The 25,672-nt window shown below is 41.2% G+C and overlaps 4 protein-coding genes across 4 annotated transcripts; all 4 read right to left on the bottom strand.

Moving 5' to 3' along the window:
* Positions 1 to 497: 497 nt before the first annotated feature.
* m17 (IL-6 subfamily cytokine M17) lies at positions 498 to 2,150 on the bottom strand. The gene is made up of 3 exons (XM_084572433.1): positions 1,893 to 2,150; positions 1,335 to 1,483; positions 498 to 1,254 (listed from the first exon to the last, which is right to left on the bottom strand). The coding sequence occupies exons 1-3, from the start codon at positions 1,945 to 1,947 to the stop codon at positions 790 to 792; spliced, it is 669 nt and encodes a 222-aa protein (XP_084428559.1). The 5' UTR covers positions 1,948 to 2,150; the 3' UTR covers positions 498 to 789.
* Positions 2,151 to 5,930: 3,780 nt separating this feature from the next.
* taok3b (TAO kinase 3b) lies at positions 5,931 to 11,526 on the bottom strand. Its single transcript, XM_084572945.1, has 7 exons — positions 10,766 to 11,526; positions 10,492 to 10,620; positions 10,178 to 10,381; positions 9,348 to 9,587; positions 8,550 to 8,762; positions 8,086 to 8,268; positions 5,931 to 6,458 (listed from the first exon to the last, which is right to left on the bottom strand). Exons 1-7 carry the CDS (start codon positions 10,949 to 10,951, stop codon positions 6,297 to 6,299), a joined length of 1,317 nt encoding a protein of 438 aa, XP_084429071.1. The 5' UTR covers positions 10,952 to 11,526; the 3' UTR covers positions 5,931 to 6,296.
* Positions 11,527 to 14,329: 2,803 nt separating this feature from the next.
* Positions 14,330 to 15,695, bottom strand: LOC311507383 (heat shock protein beta-1-like). The gene is made up of 3 exons (XM_084571697.1): positions 15,260 to 15,695; positions 15,110 to 15,173; positions 14,330 to 14,857 (listed from the first exon to the last, which is right to left on the bottom strand). Exons 1-3 carry the CDS (start codon positions 15,648 to 15,650, stop codon positions 14,698 to 14,700), a joined length of 615 nt encoding a protein of 204 aa, XP_084427823.1. The 5' UTR covers positions 15,651 to 15,695; the 3' UTR covers positions 14,330 to 14,697.
* Positions 15,696 to 18,586: 2,891 nt separating this feature from the next.
* LOC311507888 (sushi domain-containing protein 2-like) lies at positions 18,587 to 25,553 on the bottom strand (the record flags this gene model as incomplete). Its single annotated transcript, XM_084572432.1, has 15 exons — positions 18,587 to 18,729; positions 20,045 to 20,224; positions 20,308 to 20,402; positions 20,530 to 20,713; positions 20,830 to 21,078; positions 21,231 to 21,386; positions 21,507 to 21,641; positions 21,722 to 21,990; positions 22,809 to 22,894; positions 23,693 to 23,894; positions 23,984 to 24,158; positions 24,244 to 24,411; positions 24,525 to 24,676; positions 24,914 to 25,112; positions 25,490 to 25,553. The coding sequence occupies 15 exons, from the start codon at positions 25,551 to 25,553 to the stop codon at positions 18,587 to 18,589; spliced, it is 2,457 nt and encodes an 818-aa protein (XP_084428558.1).
* Positions 25,554 to 25,672: the final 119 nt, after the last annotated feature.

The raw sequence follows: 25,672 nt of genomic DNA, 5'->3' as shown, positions 1-25,672 counted from the left end.
TACAGAGCTGGTTAATCATCTATTCAAAGAAGAGTATTTCTGACTTTTTTCCTGCAACCCTCCACCCCACATATTACACACTTGCAGCTATATAAGGATATAAGTATGCAAGCCACACACCGTTAACACATACAGTTATCTGACCCACACACACCCACACCTTGTGACCGGCCAGACGGCCCGCCAGTTTCACGAAATCTTTCCTATCTGATGCACCCTAATGCTGAACACATGCGTCATTCTGAGCTGATATCACACAGTCAGCGTCTCAGCAGCTTCCTGATTTTCCTTTAACCCTCTGGATGGACCAGTTCAGTGCTCAAAACAACACATGATGCCTCGCGAGCGTTTGCAGCGTTTCTTCTTGTCTGAATTAAAACACGATTGCGTGGAAACGTACGTTTAGTTTTGATTTATTTTAAATGCAAAAAGTCCAACATAACAAGGCACGTGCAATGCATGAAAATCCAGGCACACTTTACTGCAGTCGTACAAAGAAAGTGACAAAGCAGCTGCAAAGAATTTGTTTGGTAATTCTTTGTACAGTAAGTAAATTTATATTAACATAGAATCTTAGATGATAGACAAATTAAATATGCATTGCATTCAAGCTTTTAACAGAATTCCTCTTTACAGAAACACATAAGAAAATAAATATTAAATAACATAAATAGGCTTTATTATACTGATGTACCGGCCACCTTCATACTCACATACAATTTTTAAGTCTCAACCAGTGAGTAAAGTGCTGCTGGAAACTGACTCTCTACGTCCAGTCTCAGGTCATCCTCAAAAGGGTGTATTAATTCGCGTCCTCCTTCTGCAGACTTTGCTTTTTAGAGTCTTCAGTTCTTTCGTAACATTTGTGAGGAACTCCTTGTAGGTCTTCAGGACCACGCAACCGTAGACTTTCTGCTGGAAGATGTTCTGAGATGGAGGTAGTGTTGTCGGCCCCCCCGCAGGCTCTGGTGCAGGCAGGTTTGGGAAGAGGGTCTGATACAAGTTTTTTATGCGGCTTGACAGGTTCCTGCTGCGTGCAGTGACTCGGCTGATTTGAGCCAGCAGCGGGCTTGTAGGTGGCTGCAAGTCTGTCTGCTGCTCGAGCACTCGCTTGAAATGTGGGAAAAAGGCTTGGATATGCGAGTAGATGCTCACTATCCTCTCTGAGGGCTCCATCCCGGATATGTTGGGATCAGGGATGCCATTAACTGACACTTTACAGTAGGACTGAAATATTTCGCCTTGAGAGGCCATCTGCAAGAATAAAAGGAACAGTTAGCATATTATGTTGTAAAAATACACCCTAAGACAAAGCAGTTTAAGCCTGTACTCACATATATTTTGGACAGGTCGGCAGCTTCCTTGTGTACGAGTCTGGAGAGCTTCAGATTCTGCTGCATAGCATTCCCACACTGCTGGTTTCTGCTTGCTGCCACAGTTCTTGTTGAATCAACAGCCATAAGCAGCAGGAGAGAGAGTAATGCTGAGGAGAAAGGAACTGGTCAGTTATCCTACATAACACTGGCGAAGGGAACTTCGTTTTAAAACCACAAGTGCAGAGCAAGAGGGACAAAAATACATTTTCCCACTAGCAAACATTCACCAAGTGTAAAAAAAAAAAGAGCACCACAAGTCTGACAAGCTGTATTATCAGTTCAGTCGTTTTATAAAATGACACAAAGCATCTTGAGATGCCGTCAAACATCGTCAGCTACTTTAAATATTCACCAGCAGTTACTATTTTATGTCACTGATGCAGGAAACTGCAAACTTCAGTTAGTTTCACAACAGCTATAAGTCACCGAAAATAACCACAATAGCATTACAATGACAAGAAAATGTGGTTAAGGTTAATTTATTTGTGAATAAAAGTCAGATGCAGGGACACTTACTTGTTGCTGATCCCATAAACTGTTGAAAATTCATACTCTTTACATGACCATTCATTCTCCTCTCGGTATCACAGGCAAATTGTGCGGACTCGTCATAATCACACTCCTTTAAAACTTTTTTTAAACACAGAAACCACACATTTGTCACAGGAGGAAATGACGTGCACTTTGTGAGGCAACCAAATTTCCCAGAATTTCTCTCGTTCAGAGGCGCCTTTTTCTTTTTTTTTTCTTCTGTTTTCTTCTTTATCCTGCGTTAAACAAGTGGACAATGTCCGTTCATGTCTGCCCTGTGTGTGGGCATGTAGGGGCATGCACAGATGAACATATACTTGTGCGGAATAACCATTTTTGAAGGCACTTCCTTTTTATTCTTGCACAGAAAAAAATGTATACTTAGCCAGTGTATTTAAATCTCTTGAGGAAGGTTGATCTGCTGAATTTAGAAGACGGCGTCAGACATGCATCTAAATCAGATAAGGAGTGAGGTCAGACAACACTTTGATTTCTAGATCTCCCCAGAGAGCATGGGTGAGACGGTGAGAAGTTTGTGAAAGAGACTCCACACTGCACAAAGCTGTATACCGATGATGCATCTTTCTACTTTATAAAGCAGCACCTTAAGAAACCTTTATTGTTCTCTGAATTCAATAGAAGAAACTGACACTGTGACATGATAATTTGAACCTTTCAAACCACCAGTCCTGCAGTCACTGCTGCCCAGATGTTACAACACAAAATGACCCCACTGTAGTCACCAAATTCCTTGATAACTATAAGGGACACGTGTGAAATGTGTACAGTTCTCTTTTATTTTGTTAAATAACTAAATTTCTCTCAGTAACCGTTACTGTTACAGCCTCAGACCACATTTGTCATAAATATTTTCACACGGCCACCCATGCAGGAGGCTGCCAAGGTCACAGGAAATGTGTTTCTCAATCTGAGACTTTTATGTGTGCGTAAAGGAGCGGGCCTGCTTAGCCAAACTAGGCGATATATAAGTTTCATCACACCACAAGTTAAGCGTCCTAAAAGCAGGCCTCGCGTCAGAGGATGAGTACATTGTGACATATTGTGGTGTTGCATCCTCCGCTGATCTATTTAGATCTATTTAGCATGTGGGTGAGCCGGAACTGTAATTATTTATGACAATGGCATTTTTTTTATTTTTTTTTTTACATGTTGACTAATCAGATTATCACCGACCCAGTAAATTTCTTGGATTGACCGTCACTTCTGCTTGTGATGTGTTCGGCAAGCTGTCTGCATCACAGGGTTCACTTGAGGTCAGAGTGCGGTGCAGGAAAGTGTTGCCCTGAGTAGAAGCGACAGGTTGTGTTTGCTGCGAAAGTGAAACGGCTCTTGGCGTGAACTCCACGTTTTTTGATGGCACTCGCATCTTGGTTTTAACACTTTAGACAGTGCTGTCAAACCACTCACTACTCGAGAAAAGACGTGGGGAACTCAACCCACCACAACCGTGTCAGCACCGCTTCAGGTAAAGGCTTACCACTCTCTTGCCAACCTCGGGGCTTTCCAGTTGCCCCAGGGGATAAAAGAGGGGTTGTGGTGAGGCAGGCAACTGATGCAGATGGCGCCACAAACGTTGACAGTTCAAGGAAACTACAATCGGATTCCTGCCAGCATATACAGTACAGAGGTGCCAAAAAAACATTTGGCACCTAAATCTTGCAAGCTTGCCCCGAAATGTAAGGAAACTGGACGCTCTGCAGAGCAACTTCCCTCTCACCTCTTGTTCCCGCTTCAAGTTTCTGGTTTCAACACATTATCTTTGACTTGCATGTGTTTGCAGCCTACGGTAAATTGTAATAAACAACATTTGTTACAATATAGGTCGTGGCACTCTCGTCACACTGAGAAGAAAAAGCAAAAATGAGAAGTCCCACACCACATTAGAGGGTATTATAAGGAAATTAAACCACACACACAAAAAAAGAAATGCACTGTCATAAGATGCAGGATGTTGATTGAGACTCCCTTACTTTTTCAACAGAACTTCTTTTATTTTGTTTTTGAACTGCACAGGAAATGGTGAATAAAGTTCTTTAGGAAAGTCCCCTTTATTCTAACTAAATACATCTTTCTAGTAACGTAAAATTCACACAAATTGTAAAGTTCATACTTGTTCTGAAGCTCTCAGGCAAACTTATTCAAGCACCCCAACGTCACTTTCTTCTACGGAGCCGTTCGTCCACAAAGGCTCCAGTTACGTGTGTGACCCCGACAAAAGGCCGTACTGCATATGAGAAACGTTTTCATCAAATTTCAGAAAGTTCATGAAAATGTAAAAGGCTGAAAAATCTAGTGGAGCCGTTCAGCTTCGGGAACACGCTCCGGGTCGAAACGTAACAAATTCTGAAATTTAGGCGTCAACGTGTAAAACAAGACCGTTTTAAAGTTCTATTGCCTTCACAAACTGAACGTCACTGTGTTCCTCCGTTTTAAAATAGACTGTGAGTTCAAGGGACATCTTCCACCTTTCAGCCCTGTGAGGAAATATGAACATTAATACAAGCTGTGTTTCTGAAATGAAAAGAAAGAAACAAAAAAAGGCAAAGAAACGACCTGTCAAAAACACAACAGGGCTGCATTCAAGACCACCATATTAAACAGCGTTTCAAAAAAACCGACCCATGATAAAATATTATTTATTTTTCCATACATATACTTCATTTTTAAGAGGGTTTTCACTGCATGGGGCACTCTAAATATGTCATATGAGTAGTGTTTTGACTCAGGAGGGGGGGGTTTCAAAATGCTTCACGTTTTACATTTTGTAAAAATCAATCGTCTCTCCAAGACAAAAAACTACAAGGCTAAAGGTGGTATTAGAAATTAAGCACCAAACAATTATCGTTCCATTCGGTAGAAATGGAATAATTGTGCAACCTGTTCAATGACCATAATGAACATGGCGAAAAATATGTAAATCTTATCATTAGACACTAATTACTCGAATGCAATCCAGACCCACGTACGTGTTGTTGTGTTTGCTTTCGTTGAACCGCTGATATTATAATAGAAGTCTGTGGTTCCATTCACCAGCATTTATACAATCTGAAAGTCTAGTGATTTGACTTAGCAATATATTGAGCTATTGTATGACCATTTCTCTATATTATAAAACAAACCAACAAACAAAACAAAAAAAGAACACAAAGCAAAGTCTTTATCATTAAGATCTGTTATCAGTAATAGACCAGTGCCTCTGTATATTCTAGCTATATTCTCATGTACAAATATTCATATCAAAAATTATACAGCACAATTCTCACCATTTTCCTTTACAAGAACTTTTGATTAGTGAACATTAAATGATTCACAAGTTTAGATGAACCCAAAACAAAATGGTGCCGGCGTCAGTAGGTAAAATATAGATATAACAAACACGTAACTAAAATCTGCTTCAGGCACAACTTAAAGAAAGGCATTTGTGAAATTATCATATCAAATATGGCGCTTATGTCCAGTATCCATAGGCTGAATAACTGAAAAATTAAAATAAATTAAATTAAAAAAACTAAACGCTATGATCACTTTTATTTACAAACAGCTAAAATCTCTGACAGATTCATGCTTCACTTCACAACCTGAATTTGTCCTTAAAGTGCATGCAATAATAAGCAGTTTTACCAAGTGGGATCTTGAGTTGTGACGTGATTAACGGGTTGATCAAGCTAATGCCAATTGAATCTACATATCAAATAAAAGACTGTTGCCTAGAAAAGTGAGGGACCACAGTATACTGTATGCATAAGCACAATATGAAAGGATGACCGAATGAAAAAAATAAATAAATAAAGTGAACAAAGTCTGACTATCCAGTGACCCCATACAGTAATATTCACATTCAGAGATTAAAACAAAAAAAAGAAAGAGAACGAACTCATAGTTGAAAAAAAAGTAAAAATAAAAAAGACAAAGCAGCTTAACACCACGGGGGAGTCCGCAGCTCACATTCCACAATGTCCCTCCATGTAACACACACATTTAAGCATCATATGAACATGATGGGTTTCTACTTAAACATATCAAAGTGCCCATTTTACTAAAATTTCCTGATTTATTCAATTCATACCAAAAAGGAGGAAATGGCATGGAGGAAAGAGTCTGTTATTCTGAACACATAGGTTTTCGAGTTACACTGACTAGGTTTGACTTTTATTGACATGTCGTCGTCGATTCTTTTGTTTTACTTTTGTTTTACTTTTCCAAAAGAAGCTCTCATTGCACGTGACATCTCGACTTGAAGATGCAATATCTAGGAGAGAAGAAAAGGAACGGAGAAAGTTATCCAGTTTCGTCACCGTGGCCGTGACAAACGAACAAGTGGATGTGAAAAGGGCACGGATATGTTGTCCTCTAAAGATAAATCCACTTTCATCTGTTGTCTTCTTTGGGGAAGTCCAGAGATCCCAGGCTTCCAAAGCCGAGGCTTCTACTTTCTGTGTCAAAAGCATTAATTTCTCTGTCCTGGCGTTCCAACAAGTGCTTGATCCTTTCAGTGCGCTCCTTCTGAAGTGCGGCCAGTTCCTCTTCAATCTGTTATCAAAAAAAGGGTATTTGTATGTGGTTAGCAACAGGTGTTGTTGTCAGCAACTGTAACTCTTTCACAGTTAGATGTCACAAAAGCAATTTCCTAGATTTCCATTAAACTTAATATAGATATGATTTTTTCCAGTCAGAGGCGTTAGCTCTCCTTAGCCCTAGCTAAAAATGAAAAAACTGGATGACACTAATTTTCTATCAACCTAAAATCTAATTATTCTGCAGCTATTTTAATTATTGATTAATATTAATTGTGCAGTTCAAATGTAAGCAATTTTTTTTGTCCTAAACTGTACAATAGTAAACTGAATTTCTGTCTCTTTTGTCTCTCTGTAGATAAAACAAGCAATTTGAAGATGTATCCTTTCACTTTCATGCATATTATGGTCAAAACTATTCATTAATAATCAATAAAATATAAATACAAATAGCATATTTTTACTTGCTCATGCTCCTCAGTGGTTGAACCCTTTTCGTTTAGTTTAACATTAACATTCCTGTACAGTTACACATGGGCCTAAAATATTTCACTTTGTAGCGCAATACTTCTGTGAACGCCTTGTTGTCCGTAAGTGCATTATGTGAAATCTGTCTCTTTCCAGTTCTCTTTTCTATTCTTTTGGGTTCAGCTAAGGTCAGAAAACAAAACGTGTCCATGGCCATGCTAACAGCCCTGCCCTGCGAGGTTGTACTTAGGATGCACTGTACAGTAGCATTTTAAGCTAAATGCTAACATCAACATGCCAACACGTGCACATAATGACAGTATAAAGTCTACGGTGCTGTTAAGCAGGTTAAATATTTAACATGTTCAACATCCCGGGTTAGCACGTGCTAACATTTACTGAGCAGCGCTACAGTGCAGGGTACAGGTGAGACTGATGAAAAGGTCATTAGTTTGGCAGGATTTTACTCATAAACCAAAGTAGTGTAAAGTAAATTCACAATCAACATTTCATGGCGACACTCATGCAATATTTAAATTGAGATTTTTCTAAACGAAACAAAAACTACATCCTCTTCGTCAGTAGAGGAAAAAAACAAATGTTTGTCACCACAATCCACCAAGTAGTCGTTGAGTTTTTTCATTCTCAACCAAAGTTCAGACTGACTGACCAAAGACTGACCCTGTCATTCATAGAGCCATGCTGCAGCCAGTTTTGTAATTCTTATCATATTATAATCATACAGCATAAATGCCAAGTGTGTCAGCCCTAACAATTAGGATGTAAAGGCAGTGTCAGTTAATGTGTTTGCCAGCAGCTTTATCACCACAGACAGATTTCTACACTCAGCTTTCAGCCCGTTTGTAAGGCCCAATGTCTTACAAAACAAACCGTCCATTTTCCTCATTTAATGTTGGCTTATGGAAGAATGTAAGGTTCCAGCACCACTGTCCCAACTTCCACCCCCATCTATGCAATTATCCCAGCCAACCAGTAGCATCAGTGGGACTCCAGGTGTGTTAAAAACTGTCTATGATAAGATGTAACCAAAAAAGCTGCCGTAATAATGCAGATAACCGATTTAAGGTCATTTTTATAATGTGTGGCATCATGTTGCATTTACTTCAAGTATGTCTTGAGACTGGAAGTTAGGACGGCTTTGATCTTCAACCTACCTTCTGTTCAAGGTGCGCTCTCCGTATGGAGACCTTCTGCTCAAGTTTCTGCTGCTCTCGCTCATGTTGGGTCTCCATCTGTGACTTGGTTTTTCTCTGGTAGGCGTCCAGGAGCTCCATCTCTTGTTTCAGCTGCTGCTTCAGAGCTTGGCACTCGGTTTCCTGCTCTGCTTCTAACCGCATCTAGGATAGCCCAGGAAGACAGAAGTTGTTAAAGATGAAGGCGTTGAAATCCTCATTTGTCAAACTACAGGCCAACAATCAAAAGATTCCCCAAAAGTGGCATTAAATAGTGCATTGGAAATCCAGATGGTTGGTGATGTTTAAAAGCTATTGCACACATTATGACACCATGAGTTAAATGTAAAGAGCCAATGTGTTCTCCTGATATAAGTACAAAAATGAAACTGACGAACAAGGTCCATTTGTGCTGCTCATGACAAAATTCTTCACAACTCTCGTACCGCTTGTGAAGCCATCATCTCATTGATGCTCTGTTCGTACTGCTCAGCCAGTATAGCCAGCTTGCGTGTCTGCTCCTCTTTCAAGCCCTTCAGGATGGTCTTATGGTCACCTTTTGGAGACACCTCCAGCTGATGGTTCCTAAGTGCTTTGTACTGCTTGTTCTGCACCTTGCAAGTGTCCTGGAATTGTTTCTTGATCTGCATCTCCAGGGTCTGAGGAGGGTTACATGAGACTTTTTCATGTTAATCAAAAGCAAAATCCGAATAGGATTCAGGACAGGTTTTGTTTCTGGTTCAATCTGACTTAAACACATGACAACAAAATAAAGTTAAACAACAATGCTTAATAAAACGTTCAGTTTCATGATACCTCTCTTAATTCGCTTGATTGATTTAGGTTGTTGACATTCTCAGTCTACCTTTTAAAAGCAGAGTAAATCATTGCATTTGCAGTAGATAAGGTGGGTTAAGTAATTAAATAATTAATAACTGAATGCCTTCGCTCCTTTGCAATGCCCTTGAACATTTGAGTTTCTCTGACTGTATCTTCAGATAAATGGAGGAGAAAATATGTGAAATTGTAAAAACCATAATGCACATACAGTATTTTGGAAGAAGCAGTTCTCATGTCAACATGATTAAAGCTTTTGTACAGGTCACATCTCACTGATGTATTCATAATGCAACGTCTCACATTTTTTTTACGAACTTTCAAAACGTCTCGAAACGAAGCTTGCCAGATATCAGCTCGCTAAATGACTGCGTACAGTAGAGACGCAAAGAGGAAGACTTCGGCACCTTGAGGTTTCTGGGCTGCTGCCGCTGCTCCAGACTGTGTTTCCTATGCAGCTCTCTCTGCCGCCGGCCGTTGTACTCCTCCTGGTTTTCGAGCTCCGTCTGGTGCTGCAGCCGCATGAGTTCCACGCGCAGCTTTTGGAGCATCTGCAGCTGCCTGCGCTCCAGGTCCTGGGTGGACTCGTCCTGCCGGATCATCAGGGCATGTTCCATCTCCTTTTGGGTTCTCTTTTTGTTCAGCTCCTGGAAGGGAGGATTGAGGTAATGATACTTTTAATATGCAACTTCAGGTTGATGCATATAGTTGCTGATGTAATTATAATATTTGGAGGCTCCACAGGTAAGTAGTCAGTGTTAGGACCTCTTCTTGTTCTCATCTTTTTGCTAAAATAAGTCAATAAAATATCGTGCCTTCTTCTACCCTTCAATGCAGATGATGCACAACTTTACGTGGGGGTTGCAGTATTCCCTTACTGTCTTGTTCAAACCCTTTTCAACTTGCATTAATCTTAGTAGTTGGCTTAATGTTTGCAGTGTGCACATTTTAGATGGGTTCAGGTTCCTTTTCTGTGTCATACCATTAAATTGTGTCTTGAATGCTTCAGGGTTTATGGAAGTTTGGTCAGATCAGCAGCTTTAGGATATCACCTCATTGCTGGTATCTTGTATTCATTGTTGGTAATTTGTGAAAGCAGTTAAGGAACTTGATTTGGTCATCAACATGTTCTTGCGTAAGTATCTTCTGAGAACTGCCAGAGGTATTGCTAAAAGTGTGCCTGTCCTCATAGTCTTGTGTATATATCACATTATGTAATGAGAGGAAATCACATTACCTCTCTCAGTTGCTCCTGTTCAAACTCATGCTTCCTGACAAGACTCCGGCGTTTGAGGGCCCTGCAGCTCCGGTCGTAGACAAGCCTCTGCTGGGCCAGAAGATGAGCTTCCTCCTCAGCCTGAGAGCGCTGTATTGTTTCTTTGTGCCTAGACAGACGCTCCTGCTTTTCCTCCTTGGGTGTACAAGGGTCTTCATTCATCTCCTGGAATAAAACACACACACAACACAGACAGGGTAAAAGGAGTATGTAGGTGGACATGTTCAGCAGATGTAATGTGTGACTTCATAAACTTATTTGTCAATGATAATTACTTCCTTGATCTTGTCTTTGCAAAGTCTGTATTCCTTTTTCTGGTTTTCTAAGAAAGTAGTCAGCTCTTTCTTTTGCTGAGCAACAATCTGTTGCTGGATCCTCCTCTCTTCTGATGCAACTGACTTAATCTGTGAAGAGAAATTAAAATAATCCAATTATCCAATGTATTGATTGCCTACCTTAACACTGAGACACAAGTTTGCCTTGAATTGAATTACATCACTCTCTAGTGTCCAGCTCATTCATAAATAGAACCTGCCGTAGAGGCTGTACCTCTTTGTCTGTTTGAGCAGCATGGCGTTTGGCCAGTCTTTCCAGCTCAATGTAAGTGTTGTTTGCATGTGTTTCTAATTCCTTCTGCAGCCGGAGCCTATGCTCATCCATCTCGGCCTTTAGCCTGTTCTCCAGGGCGATCAGCTGCTTCTGGTGCTGTCGCCGCATGCGCTTATACCCAGACATCTGCTCCCGCAGCTCAAAGTCCTGCTCATGCTCCTGGATCTACCTGATGCCCTAGACAGAGGAACACAGGAAGCAGGAAGTAAAAGGAACTGGGCAGGCACAAAGAGAAAACCCATCATACACACATTCTGCAGACTAAAAAGGTCTTCTAAGCCCTGATAACTGCACATCCCAAATACAGTGATTCTGTGGTTTAATTTTGTCCCTGATTAAAATCAGCTCTTGATGATACAAGGCAAAATGATTTGATCGATCTACCACCTTAGTGCCATTTCTGACATTTATGTGATGCCACTATAGACTTGAGACCAATCAAGACATCAATCTCGGGTCGAGAGAAGATGTGGAACCGCATCTTTTACAATCCCTGACAATCACTAAATCTCACTGGCAGGGATTTACATGGAACACATATAAATGTAATGCACACACATAAAAGCAGAGGCAGAGAAGGAAGCTGAGGATGGAAAAATGACATCCATTAACAGGATCTGGTTGCCATGACTACAGATGTACAGCTGAGAACACAGACACCCCTTCCCTCCCTCCTCATCGCCGCGCAGGCAGCACGCACACACGCACACACTCGCTAACGCACACGCGCGCGGCGCGCGTACACACAGGCGTATTTTTTTTTTTTTTATGCAAACGGCGGAGAGAGGGAGCTGCGTACCAAAGATGCTGATTTGATGGTGGCAATGTGTTCACAGATCTTGCAGTCGAGAGACCGGCTCTTGTGAGAAGTAGGCCGCAGCTCTGGCCTGGTGTCCCTGTGCACAGCCTCATCCCTCACGCAAGCATGGTCCTGCAGGGGGGGAGGAAAAGGAGGAGATAGTGGGGCTGGGTGCTTCCCAGGCCCTCCGCACTCGCTGTTTCTGTTAGAGCCGCTATTACTGCCGAATCTCCCTGAATGCAGCACACATCCAGCGTTAAATGCATCCTTCCCCTGCTTGTTCCCCCGCTACTGTCTGCAAGTCCTTCCTAAGAGAGAAAAGGGCATTGCCAAACAATTGCAGGCACCACCGAGAAGGCAGCCAGTGGATGTAGTCGTTTTTTTCCTGGCGTCCCCCTCTTCCCAAAGAGGAGCAACCAAATGGCTCCGATAGATAAGGGTGAATTATGCAATGCCTACCATTGATAATCAAAAAACGATACCACAGGGATGTATTTCACTGCCACTCTCCTTTTCCGTTTCAAAATGCAAGAGATATTTGGGAGGAAAAATAGTTTTCCCGTGTTCCTATGATCGCGTGTGGCACCATGTTTAAAAATACTTGAATCAGATAAGGCACATCCAAACATGGTTTTCCCTCGAATATGTCGCTTGGTGATCCGTTTGTATTCCACTCGAATTTCTGTCCTACATTTACAGCGCACTTGGTCATGGTAGGTGGTTCTGGTGCCTTCTATTCATCTCTTTCCTCTGTCCCTCTTCTACACTCCCCCTTCCTTTAAAGAGACACCACGATACTACAGGCACTTCTCAAAAAGGCTGAAGTAATGTCACATTGGATCAGATCTTTTAGATATAATTAATGGCCCAGTATGATAAGAATAATATCATGTAGATCAGTATTAGATTCAAACAAAGTTGCATCAGTAATGTTTAATGTCTTAGATGTCGTAGAGTGCATTTACCCAAAGCTTCTTCTTTTTAAAAACTCAGTTGTATGATGCATATTTCTTCAGCCTTTCATTAGAGATAAATGGAAGATTATTAACCTAACCACAGTAATCATGTAGCTACATGTAAATGCCCAGACAACATATTTAAACACCACAAGAAACAATCTAGTGATAGCAGAATATGAACCGCCAGCTTATCTACACTCGCCTATAGGAAAAATCAAATTCTAAGACATTAAGAAGTTCTGATCAGGCAGGACGACTTCAAATTTCTTCTAGCATTCTCTAAAAACATTTTCTAGTTTGTGCTGCCCAGGCTTGTTCAGGCTTGTTCTCCCTGCCTCGCCAGCCATTTCATTTATCGTAGATGAACTTAAATCAAAATTTAGCTAAGAGATATTGCCAAAGACATGAACATGTAAATGCGTGTATGCTCTTGTAGGAATCTTACATTCCGTCTTGACAACTGAATTCATAATGCACCTGGTTTAATTCCTGCTTTTCAATGCGAGTTTGATGAGATGACCATGTGCTGAGGCTGCAGCGGACAAGGCCTGGACTCAAAGCTTCTGCTCAATGTGTTAATACACTTCCTTATTGCCAGAGGTGACTTAAAGGGATTTTTGACTTGTCTTTTTAAGCTGATGCGTGGATGAGGAAGGACAAAAGATAAGAAAGCAATCAAGAAGATTTTGCCCCAAATAAATTCAAGGTGGCCCATGAATCTGTTGAATGACAACCCAAAACAAGAGAGGTGGAGAAAAAGTTGTTAGTGTAAGAGACCCCCATTTAACTTCAGTGAAGATACAACTAGGGATATTTTAAAGAAAGTCACTCATGTTGCACACAGTTAACAATCAAGGTAACGTATGGCAGGTAGGTTGTGGATTTAGAGTCTCAGTTGATTTGCTCTCTCGCTGTGATCCCGAATTGACTCTAAGATGTTGAGAGACAAGGCTTGTTGTTCTTCTTGTTTTCTTTTTATGTAACTCTTGTTTATCTGGGCCTGTTGCCATGCTCCTAAATGAATTTTTGCCTGATCAAGTGGTTCCTTTATGAGGTCCCGTGACGGTTAGGAAACTAAACATTTAAAATGCCTAAAACGTTTGCACAGTGTCGTACATGATTAGGTTCTCTTCTCTGCCTATAGACATGCCTGTCTTGCTTTATTCTGCTAAATAATCCTACCACATTTCTATTTGTGGAAAAGCACATGGACTCTCACGATTGTCACTCCTCTTGTCTTTTCAGCAATTCGTTATGTAATATTCTGATCAAACACTAGATGTCACTGTTGACTCATTTGAGTGATGTCCCCTTGATCAGGTCAGCCTGTCCCTCACTTTTCTTGACTCTTTCGGTCCCCTGCGTTTGAAAAGATGAAGCTGCTACTGTGCATGTGCCTTCACAACTTTCCACCTTTAACTTTATCCATCCATCATTTAACCATCTCCAAAACTGGCTGGGTGTGAAGAAATGTGTGCATGTGAAGTGAGTTTGAAGTATTTCTTCTTTTTATTATTGATTTCCATGTAATACGTGATGTTTGAGAAAGTCTAATTAATAATAGTTTTACGTTTTTATCGTATTTACCTCTGAAGGGTTAACTTGGAAGATGCACAGAGGCTGATTATTATGAATGTTATAAATTAACTTAAGCGTCATAAAGAGTGTTACAATAATTTGAACTTAAATGCCCTCCTGTGGTGGAATTGATGACCAATCAATACAGGTTAAACTGATTCCTAATCCTGTGAACTGGAAACATGAAGAGACACTAACAGACAACATTACATTATTTTATTATTAAGAAGCTGTTGGTTGATGATTATGTGATATAAGGGTAGTTTCACAATGCTGTTTATTCAAGGCGTCAATGTACACAGGTTCAAACTCATGAATCTAATCTATACTACAGTTTGACAGTTTTTCTCTGCATAAAATAAGAGTTTTAGCCTGAATTTAATTATGACACATAAAATTACAGCTGACAGTATTACACAGTATCTCATGGCAGGAACCCACAAGCTCGTCAGTTAATCGTCTTTTTTCAGCTGCAACAAACTATTTTTTACTGATGTCAGTGCTATAAAGGTCGCTGTGAACAACTTGTACTGGTTTCACTTTTCACCTTCCTGCTTCTGTCTGATCTGAACCGGTATGACGAGCTCGTTGCCCGGGCTGCTGATGGACGTCCCCGGGACCGGGGCCTCCACGGACAGAACTCCATCGGCAGACAGTGATGAACTGATGTGCTGCAAGTCGACTCCCTGTGGCAACCTTGAACAGATGAACAGAAAAATTGGGGAATAAGGGGAATGTTTTATGATTCCTGATATGTTCATCACATTGAGGCTCATTAACCCAGAAAACAACATGTGTCTGTAACTAAAGTCTATTAATTCCAAAAGAATATCTACGTTTTTGCAGATCTCTTGCCCTCTGAAAGTGTTTGATGATAAAGTAAGTAGAGATCTGAAAATATATGATTCTAGGGTCTCAAAATGATTTATATTCTCACAGACAACCTACTTGTATTTACGACTGAAGCACCTTGAAACCAGTCCATGCTCATCCTGCCTTTCTTGATGATTTCCTTCAAATGAGAAACATGATAACAAAAACTGTAACTGTATCATGGTTTGTGGTCAATAAAGAAAAACAAAAAGATCGCTGCAGTACCTGAAATTTGCAAGTAACCCTCCTTCGTTGTGATTGTGATCTCCTCAGGTGAGAAGTGATTGACGTCCAGGTTAATCTTCCAGCTGTCCAGCCCCGTTCGAATCTCTGATACTCCGCCTGTCAGTTGCTTCAGACCCTTTTGCTTCAACGCCTCCGGTTGCTGACTGGTGAATGGAGGCAGAAGAGGACTTTGTGTAAACCCTGGCCAGGAGAAAGATGCCAGTCTCTTCTTCGCCCAGTCTATCCAGTCCACATCACTAGGATCCAGGAAAGGAGGGAGGCCAAAGTCCTGCGCATAGATACGGCTCGGCTGCGTCCAGTTTGGGAAAGGTTCCCAGTCCACATCTCGACGGAAAATGGGACGGGGTAATATTTTATTTTGCTCACCCATAGCTTAGAAAATAAGCTCAGAACGAAGGAAAGTGTTGTTGAAACAGCACAGCGTGTAGCTCCACACCGACAAGCAAGTCTAGACTGATGACCAGGACACCAAACAACAGAGCAATAGAGCAGCTGTTTTTGTTGTTCTGAAATGCTGACGGAAAGTGAGCCCGAGTAGAAAGCTGCTTTGGCATCTGTAACACTGCACTCACACACTTTATATACCCAGCTGATGCATTTTAACACTTGTGAAGCAGCAAGTGTGATGTAAGGGATGAGAATGACTTGATATGTGATGAGCCAGGGCGTCACTCCTCTGTTGCCCCTGGACATGGGGAGGATAATGCTAATCATTTGTATTTATATCTCTTGAGTGTCTGTGGCAAGTTGTTGGTGAATGACTCTGGAAGCAGCGAGCAGACAGTTTATTCAGCAGCGGACTCTGCAGTCCTGTCACATACTGGTGCTCTTTGTCCACAGGAATCACAGCCCTGTGTTATGCGAGGGAACAGCACGTACATTCAGAGTCGCACAGTAAACAACGGTCTTACTTCCAGTTTTCCAGAACCGAGACTGAAGACAGAGCCAAATAAACTCCACTTCATGTGATAAACATGAAGTTAAAGATGTGTTTACGGGCAGGACAAAGCAATGGACAGAAAGAGTGACGCGGTTGAGCGGTGGTGAGGAATTTTTACATTGACAGCTACATCTTCTTGGGAGATTTGCTGCCCAAATAATGAACTAGGCTTTAGAGGAGCAAATCAGAAAGGGATGGCATTTATTGATGCCAACATCTGTGGCCTGTCCAGCCGCTCTCATCCAAGGAATTAGTCAAAGGTATTAATGCAACAAACAAGTACTTTTATGTCAAGAGAAACTATGTTAGTGGAAGAAATGATGCTGGACTGGAAGCGCGCACACCATGACAACATGATGCAAGCTTGAGTCTGAACAGGAACATTTACATCCTTTTCCTTTTTCAAGTGTTTCTCATCTATTAAAGGGGAATTACCGTTTTTCACAACCTGGACCTTATCTCTGGCATAAAATACGATCGTTTACTCATCCATATAACTTTGGTGTCATTTGGAGTCGTTTGGACGATATTTAGATCCACGAATATCCATATAGTGGGAGTGACTGGGGCATCGAAACGCAGCCTCTAAATAACACATTATCTGCTGCGAAACTCGTTCATTTCACCAATATTTTGTTATGATATGCTAGTGCTATTCCCCGTTGAGTCCGGAGTTACCTGTTATCTATTTGCGGACGTGCAGCGGTTTGTTGTTCTTTGGCCAACTGTTCCTCTCTCTGCCTCCACATTATCCTTTCAACGAGCGCCTCATCCGTATACTCAAAGACTCAAAACGGTAAGGACGTCCATCAAAGTTGTCGTCCACAACCTCAGTATCCGAAAAATATTCAGCCAATGTTGCAAAAAACTAGCAGTAGCAAATTACAGGTAAACAAGAGATGACATCATCCAGGTCAGAGGTTAGTAGGTCAATCTACAGACCCCAGATGATGATAACCAGTAACTCTGGACTCAAAGGGGAATAGCACTAGCATATCATAACAAAATATTGGTGAAATGAGCGAGTTTTGCGGCAGATAATGCATTATTTAGAGGCTGTGTTTCGGTGCCCCAGTCACTCCCACTATATGGATATATGTGTATCTAAATATCATCTGAACGACTCCAAATGACACCAAAGTTATATGGGTGAGTAAACGATCGTATTTTATGCCAGAAATAAGGTCCAGGTTACGGTAATTCCCCTTTAAGCACCTAAAATGTCTGGTGTTGTTTCCAAGTGTTGCATTGGAACCTGTTGCTGTGAACAAGCCATGAATACAAGTGAAACAGGCCGTTCTTAGATTGCAAAGACAAAGCAGATCCATCAGAGAGATGGCAGAAATATCAGTGGCAAAATTTGGTACAGTCCAGAAAGAAAAATATCAAGCCAGTGAAATTTGCAGCATAAAAAGGACATTTTAGAGAGAACACTCTCCGGGAGGTAGGCATTTCATTATCCAAGTATAATACATGAGAGCCAACACAGAGGGTTCACCACAAGGTGCAAACCTTTCATAAATGGCCAAAAAAAGGACCTGAAAAGCCAACACAGCTCTGAATAGCTTTCTCTGGCTGGATGGAACCAGAATGACAAGAAGAAAAAAAAGTATGGAAGGCCTGAAATGATGAATGATCTGAAATATACATCATCTTTAAAAGAGGCAGAAATGAACCCGATCAGTCAGCTGTTCACTGACTGAAGACAGAATCAAAGGCATAAGAAGAGCTACATTCAGCTGTATTTGAAAAAACATAATTGTCCAAGAAGTATACAGTTAAGACATTGCACATTTTATTCAACAAACTGGAGTGTTTATACAGTAATTACAGTACCACTTTGCTGGAGTTTTATCAGTTAAATTACTCAATGAGGCATATGGTCACAGCACCGGAACAACTTACTGCAAAGTATATGAACTAAAAAACCTGAAACATACAACACGGTTCAAATTAAAACATACAGCAATCAGTGCTACAACACTTTTTTTTTTTCCACAGTAGGCGTTATATGTAGTTATTATTTAACCACGCTCAGACCTTTGTTCAACCTCATGCTATAATTTTGCATGGGTGTAACTTACAAGGTCTACAGTCAAAGTAAAATATATATTGTTTGTATCTGCTGTCTGCAACAGACAAAATGTGTGTTTCTGAGAATAAAACAATCTGATATTTATATATGATTTTTTTTAGATTATATTATTTTTTCTACACAATCATTTTCTAGTAGATGGAAATATGAATGTATTAAGGACTGCCACGAGCGTTAAGGTTAGAAGGCGCCACTTGTTCCCATCTCGCGCTGTTTTCTGAAATTAAAAGAGAGAAAAAAAATGAGTAATTTGACATATCATCTAAAGGTATTAATTTTTCAGATGAATAAAATCAGGTATTAATTCTGTGTGGTACCTTTTCTGTTTTTTGGAGTGGAGCACAATTGCTGTTATGATTACGATCAGTGCCACAGCTCCGATGACTGAACCAGCCACGATTCCTGCGATATTACCTGAAATGAAAAGTTTCCCAATAAAGTCAAACCAGTGTCTCCATATTAAATGCTTTTGATTTAGATATTTATGAGTTTATTTTACGAGGCCTCTAGACCTCCACGACCTCACAGAGATTATTTCAGTTTTACAAAAACAGGATCCTTCATTTAATTTCTTTCAAATCATATGCTTTATAGTTCTCTGCAACATTTGTCCATGGCATCCGAATTGCACAAAATCATGACGCCCTCTTTGCCAGACAATATTACTATTTGGTCCAGACTGAAATATATCTCATATTTTATTTGTGATACATTGACTTTTTCTGTAGCAGCACCAGCAGGTCATATGCATCACTTACAAACTAGAATATATATATATATGAGGTCAGAGGTTAGTAGATCAATCTACAGACCCCGCATGATGATAACAGGTAACTCCGGATTCAATGGGGAATAGCACTAGCGTATCGTAACAAAATATTGGTGAAACAAAGGAGTTTTGCGGCAGATAATGCATTATTTAGATGCTGTGTTTCGGTGCCCCAATCACTCCCACTATATACTTTACTTACTTTACTTTACTTTACTTTACTTTAAAGATTCTCTCGGCCAAGTATACTTGTGTATACAAGGAATTTGGTCTCTGCATTTATCCCATCCGTGAATTAGTGAACACACAAAGCACACAGTGAGGTGAAGCACACACTAACCCGGAGCAGTGAGCTGCCATGCTACAGCGGCACTCGGGGAGCAGTGAGGGGTTAGGTGCCTTGCTCAAGGGCACTTCAGCCGCTTTCTACCGGTCGGGGGTTCGAACCGGCAATCCTCCGGTCACAAGCCCAAAGCGCTAACCAGTAGGCATATATGCGGATCTAAATATTGTCCAAATGACTCTAGATGACACCAAAGTTATATGGGTGAGTAAACGATCGTATTTTATGCCAGAAATAAGGTCCAGGTTATAAAAAAACGGTAATTCCCCTTTAAGTTTGTTTCGGATTCTAGGACATCAAGAAGAGAGACTGCACTACTGTTATTATATTGTGGTTGAATTGGTCCTTCCATTGTGACTAAACAGTTTAGGAAGCTTTGTTAAAAATTAAAATAAAGTAAAAACAGTTCTAGGTAATCTTCATTTAAAATGTTTAAGTGAAAATCATTAAATTTTTGTGCATTTCAATACTTCAGAGCTGATTCGATGAATCAAGTGATGCGTGTACACAGACACGCACACACACACACACACACACTGACACATTTGCCACCGCTGATTTGTTCATTTCTGAAGATCAACATGTCACTGTTTATTAATTACTTTGTGTAGTCACACTGGAAACCACGCAGTTTGCGTTTTCTCCAGTCCACTGGCCGTTGCCCTGGCACGTTCGCTCAGCTGATCCTTGGAGAGAGTAGCCCTCGTTGCAGGTAAACCGCACCGTAGCTCCCTGTAGATACGTGGTCCCATGCCTGGCCCCATTGCCCGGTGGTGGAAGCCACCCGCAGGATATCACTGCACGGAACAACAATGACAAACACTGTGAAAACATGTTGTTGCCAATAATCACTGGAAAGTTTGTTGGTTAAACGTTTTACCTGGTTTTAGATCAGATACAAGAGAAATGTGACTCTGGAAAGATATTCTGGTTGCATTTCCCATAGCTGGGCTGCGGCCTACCAGGATATCATACCTGCGGTACAGAGGTGACAATGAGCAGATGCTCAAGACTGAATCAACAGAAGACAATCATGATTTTTAATCCTTATATGAGTGAAGCTCTAAAAATGTATGCTGCGTTTACCATAATACCTACATACCTACAGAACTGAGAGCCCTCTCCAGTGCAAATCTCAGCTGCCTGATTGTTCAGAGGATCATCTGCACTCTCAGGGGCAGAAAACACTGGAATAAAACTGGCATTATGTCTGGGAGCGTGGTAATATGTGTCTAAAAGGTATTCTGAATCATATGTGAACAGGGCCGACTGGTTGGATACAGCCCCTGCAAGACAAAAACACATGAAACAGAAATATGTTACTGGTTTCTCTTTTACACACAGTAAAGCAGTGAATGTAATTCCTCATTATAGTCAATATGAAGTTTGAACGATTTCTTACAGCTTGCCCCGAAGCCGAACACCTCGTTCGGATTGCTGTGGTTCTGCACGACTTGGCCATTGCTGAGAACGAGGTCGTCTTTGGCGTCACCGTTCATCTTTCCCAACAGTCCGAGAGTTAAGTCTTTAAAATCCTCTGGCAGGAGGACAGTGGTTGTCATGGTTTCCCCCCTTCTCCGCACTTCCACCCCAGCTCCAGAGGGGAACATCACGGTCACATTTGTAGAGGTCGGAGAAAACACAAACAAACCTAGAAGAAATTTGGTTAAGACATTTTTGGTTGGCTTGGAGCTCTGAGTTACAAATTCCCAAATCATGTTCACTGTTAAATAAAGTGAAAAAACTGATAACGTTTTCCATAACTTCACTGCATCTTAGTAGTCAGATCAAACAGCATCTCACCATGCAAGTCCATCCAGCTCTGCTCAGCAAAGGAGAGGGCTTTTTGATTCTGCAGCACTTCTAGGCCATTGTGACCGCTGGCCAGACGCACCTCAATGATGTCCGAAGAGGCTTCTCTCATGGCTATAGCTGACAATTTTGTTGCTTTTATCGTGGCTAATGGTGAGAGAATCAGATCAGTGAGGCAGGAAAAAGGGAGCCTAGTAATAGTTCATGTGAAGTATGTGCTTCAGCTTTGGAAATGTTTTCTTTTCTTGGTGGCCTTCGGTATCTCACCATTCACTGGTTCAGTTCTCCCTTGGATTGTCAGCTGTTTCTCCTCCGAGGTCAACAAAGTGTATTCCCCTTTGCCGTTGAAGGAGTAGCTGACACCGTCAAATGTTACGAAGTGGGGATCTCCGAACACCACGGCTGGAACAAAAATTAAAAATCAAGACTTCACTCCAGACAGTAAACATACGAAACACAGGTTGCCATAACGATAAACTCACCTGAGTTGGGCGGCTGGTAACGCCTGCAGTCGCTGGAGGGCCGGTGTTTGAAGTAGTAGTGGCAGTGGTCAGACCACAGGCAGCAGTAGTAGAAGCTCAGGACGTCATAGACCCAGTGGGAGAGTCCGGGGATACGAGGGGGGTTCTTGAAGGGAGGTGACCCCCAGTCGTGTGCGCGGTCTGGAGTACTGCCCCCGATCGAGTCTGCTGTCAGGACCTGAGCGCCGGTGCTGTCGTAGCAACACTGCTGTCCTGCTGCATACTTAGGACTGGTGATAAATAAGGTCAGTTAAAACAATGCATAAAACCACTGACCACGAACATGTTAGCGGCTAATGTGAGCTTACAGTTACAATGTCCAGCATATGCAGAATGTTTACCGTGTGCATGTGGTTGGTGTTTTAGTATGCTAACATTTGCTAATTAGCCGTACCCATCAAGTTAAAGGGGAACTACTGTTTTTTACAACCTGGACCTTGTAAAATATTATAATATACTCACCCATATAACTTTTGTGTATTTGTAGTCAGTCGGGAGATAATTAGATCAAGGTATATCCATATAGTGGGAGTGACTGGGGCACCGAAACGCAGCCTCTAAATAAGGTTGTGGATGAACCATAGCAGTACCAAATTACAGGTAAACAAGCTGACCGTTGAGAGTACGCGCTGCTCAGAGATGATTCAGGTCTGAAGACATCATCCGGGATCTGTAGGTCAATCTACAGACCCCGGATGATGATAACAGGTGTCTCCAGACTCAACGGGGAATAGCACTAGCGTACGATAACAAAATATTGGTGAAATTAACGAGTTTCACGGCAGATAATGCGTCATTTACAGGCTGAATTTCAGTGCCCCAGTCACTCCCACTGTATGGATAACGACTACAAATTACACAAAAGTTATATGGGTGAGTTAACGACCGTATTTTATGGCAGAAATAAGGTCCAGGTTGTAAAAAACAGTAGTTTCCCTTTAACACTGATACGTTTTGCAGGTATTCAGCCTTGTCAGATTTATCATCTGTCAATGTCAAACTTTGCCTGGCAGTTGTCAGGATGCCTAATAATGGTAATAGGACTCACCTGGCTTGTATAGCCCTCACACAGTGAACACTCCCAGGGTGGTAGGTGCACACACTGCCTTTCTCTATGTCACAGCCATAGTCAGTCTGAGGAGAGAGATGCAGTGTCTGTAATCTGTTCACTGCAGTAGTGCCAGCACTTTAAGTGCATCCTCGATGTAACATATGTCTTTATTAAAGCCTGAAGCTTCATGAAAGTTTGATTTTTTTAGCAGTTATGTTACATTAAATGTAGTTTTAATTTGAAAATAGCTAATGCTGCTCACTACTGAGTCCAGAGGCATAATTGTAAGATCCAGTTTGCTTACCCACAACTTGACAGAGATCAGTTTATCAATGCACTAAATCATTATCTGCCTATATTGTATGTGTCACTCACCAGGAACTTAAGCTTTACACAACCTTAAGTATAAATTATCAAACGGTGAATATCAAATCTACTGAAACGTGCCTATCGTACTTCTTAGAAGTGCTGCCATTACATCTTTTTGACTTTGAACTGATAAGCGTCAAGCATCATCAAAAGGCCAAACATTATAAACTCATAAAGCAACTTCACGTGTTTATCTAGCACATAAAATAAGATTCCAATACTTGGATAGCCTCTCCGTCCAGTTCATTCCAGACATATTAAACTGTGATATAATCGTACAAGATGTGTACAACTGCACCCAGGCCACGTGTACAGGCCACACATTGGCATGCCTTACATCTAAATTTTTCTCATCCACTGAACAACTGAGTGAGAATACTCAGTTCATTTAGATATTATTTATTATTTTGTTCATGGGGAAATTCCGCACCACTAAATAAGTAAGCATATTTTCAGCAATGATGTAGCAAGTAAGTGCAGCCAAATCTAAATGTTCTACTCTTCGCACTTACATGAAACCTCCCCGTGTCTGCCCTCGACTGAGCCAGAGTGCAGGGGCAGTCGATGATCTCATCGAGGAAGTTGGGCAAATTACTTTCCAGCTGGTCCCATGCTAAACATTTCTCCAGGGCCCAGCCGGCCGAGTTCTCCCTGAACTTCTGCTCCAGATGCCAGGCCAGAGCGTGATCCTCAGTCCACGCCGCTTGGACGTTCCTAAATGAAACACATAACAGATATACAGCTCTTAAGACACTTAAGCAATGAATTTAGTGACACATAATGATCTTTGTGTTTGTACGTACCACTTGCCGTCGGGGTTGGAGCTGGAGCTAACACGCACAGAGCCGAGCTCCCACTTTGAGAAGCCGTTCTCTGCTGGTTTGGGCGTAAAGCTGAAGGCGCCATTGTTGGGTTGATCCTTTTCAAGTGAGTATAGATACTGCCACTTACCCCGCCAAGAATCTGTGTAGGACTCTCCTACAGAGAAACAATTGATACAATTCAGTGTTTTCTCCGATCAGTAAAGTCATATGATCCGTAGTGTATATACACTTTTACCAACCTGTCTCGCTGTATCCCCAGAGCTCTATGTTGACCCTGTCTGCTCTGACCAAAGAGGTATTCCATTTCATTTCAAGAGTGCCTACGACACCAGGTGTGCCGTAGTACTGCCACCTTGTTGAGTTGACCAGAATCGCCTTGAAGCGAGAGCTTAACTTGCCGGTGTGTACTGCAGCGGCACATGCAAATCAAATAAATCAGAGATTAAATTCCACCTTTAAACGGAAAACCCTGTGTTTCAGCAGTATGAGAAAAAGTTTAGAAGCGGTGTGGCTGCAGTACCGGAAAGCCAGGCTCCAACCCGACTGAATGTGGTGCCGTTGTCTGAGGAGATGTCCACAGGAATCCATCCTGTTTCATATAACGTTGGGGAGATACAATGGCCTCTGCTATTTTCATCCACATACCCCTCAGTGTCTATACTATTGTCGAACCTGCCATTATAAAGAAGGAGCCATACGTTTCTAAGTAAGGTTTCATGACAATCCATTCTTCATCTTTGAAATAGCAATTTGCAAAAAGAAAATGTCAACTCATGTTCCATCTACAAGCTCTACAAGCTCTAAAACTTGAAAATCTTTAGTTGTAGTTGAGTCATTGTTCCTCATTTACAAACATTTAGTCAAACCGTAGCAGGTTCGGGAACACTGAGGTGTAAAACAATGTCTTACCTGCAAACAATCTGTGAACTCTTATTGAATGTTGCTTCAAGAATGAGAAAATCCGTCCCGCCGAAAATGGAACCGGAGTGTGGCAAGAAATCCACACAGTACTGTTTGTAGTCAGTGCAGCAGGTTTTCAGAGACACACATGTCGTGTGGCATGAACACGAGTCTAATTTCTTCCCACAGTTTCGTTCACATGACTGTCCTGCTCAAAAAAAGGAAAGAAATATTAACTCCTTTAAGTCTGGAGGGTGCCAACATTTTAAAACTATACATATAGTTTAATGTATAGTGTATAATAATAATCATGCAGAGGTTAGTTTGGGTTATTATTAGATTAAAAACATAAATTGCTATTTTATTGATTTTAAATTGGAGTCCCAAAAATATGTAAACAGACTTTTACATTATACGTTTATTTAAAAAATAAATCAGATTTTTTTTATATATGTTTTAACATTTGTAATTTCTTTTTAATGACTGCCTAAATTTAGATTTAAATTAAAATACTCTGTCCCTAAACAACTAATATATTAACCCTAAATATAAATCACATTCCTTATAATTCATCTGTGTACTTACCTAATGTTCTGCAGATACACAGAGCCAGGAGGACCAGCGCTGTCACTGTGAGCCTTCCCATCATGTCAGTGTCAAACTGTCAGCTGAGACTGCTGCACGGAGTGAATACTCAGCATTTCTCTAAAACCTTGGACCTTAGATTATACTCATTTGCAAACACGCGTTTAATCATCAACCACAGGA

The sequence above is a fragment of the Chelon labrosus genome (genome assembly GCF_963514085.1).
Source record: "Chelon labrosus genome assembly, chromosome: 22".
Lineage (NCBI taxonomy): Eukaryota > Metazoa > Chordata > Actinopteri > Mugiliformes > Mugilidae > Chelon > Chelon labrosus.
The sequence above is the reverse complement of the archived record's forward strand: the minus strand, read 5'-3'. Positions and strand labels throughout refer to the sequence as shown.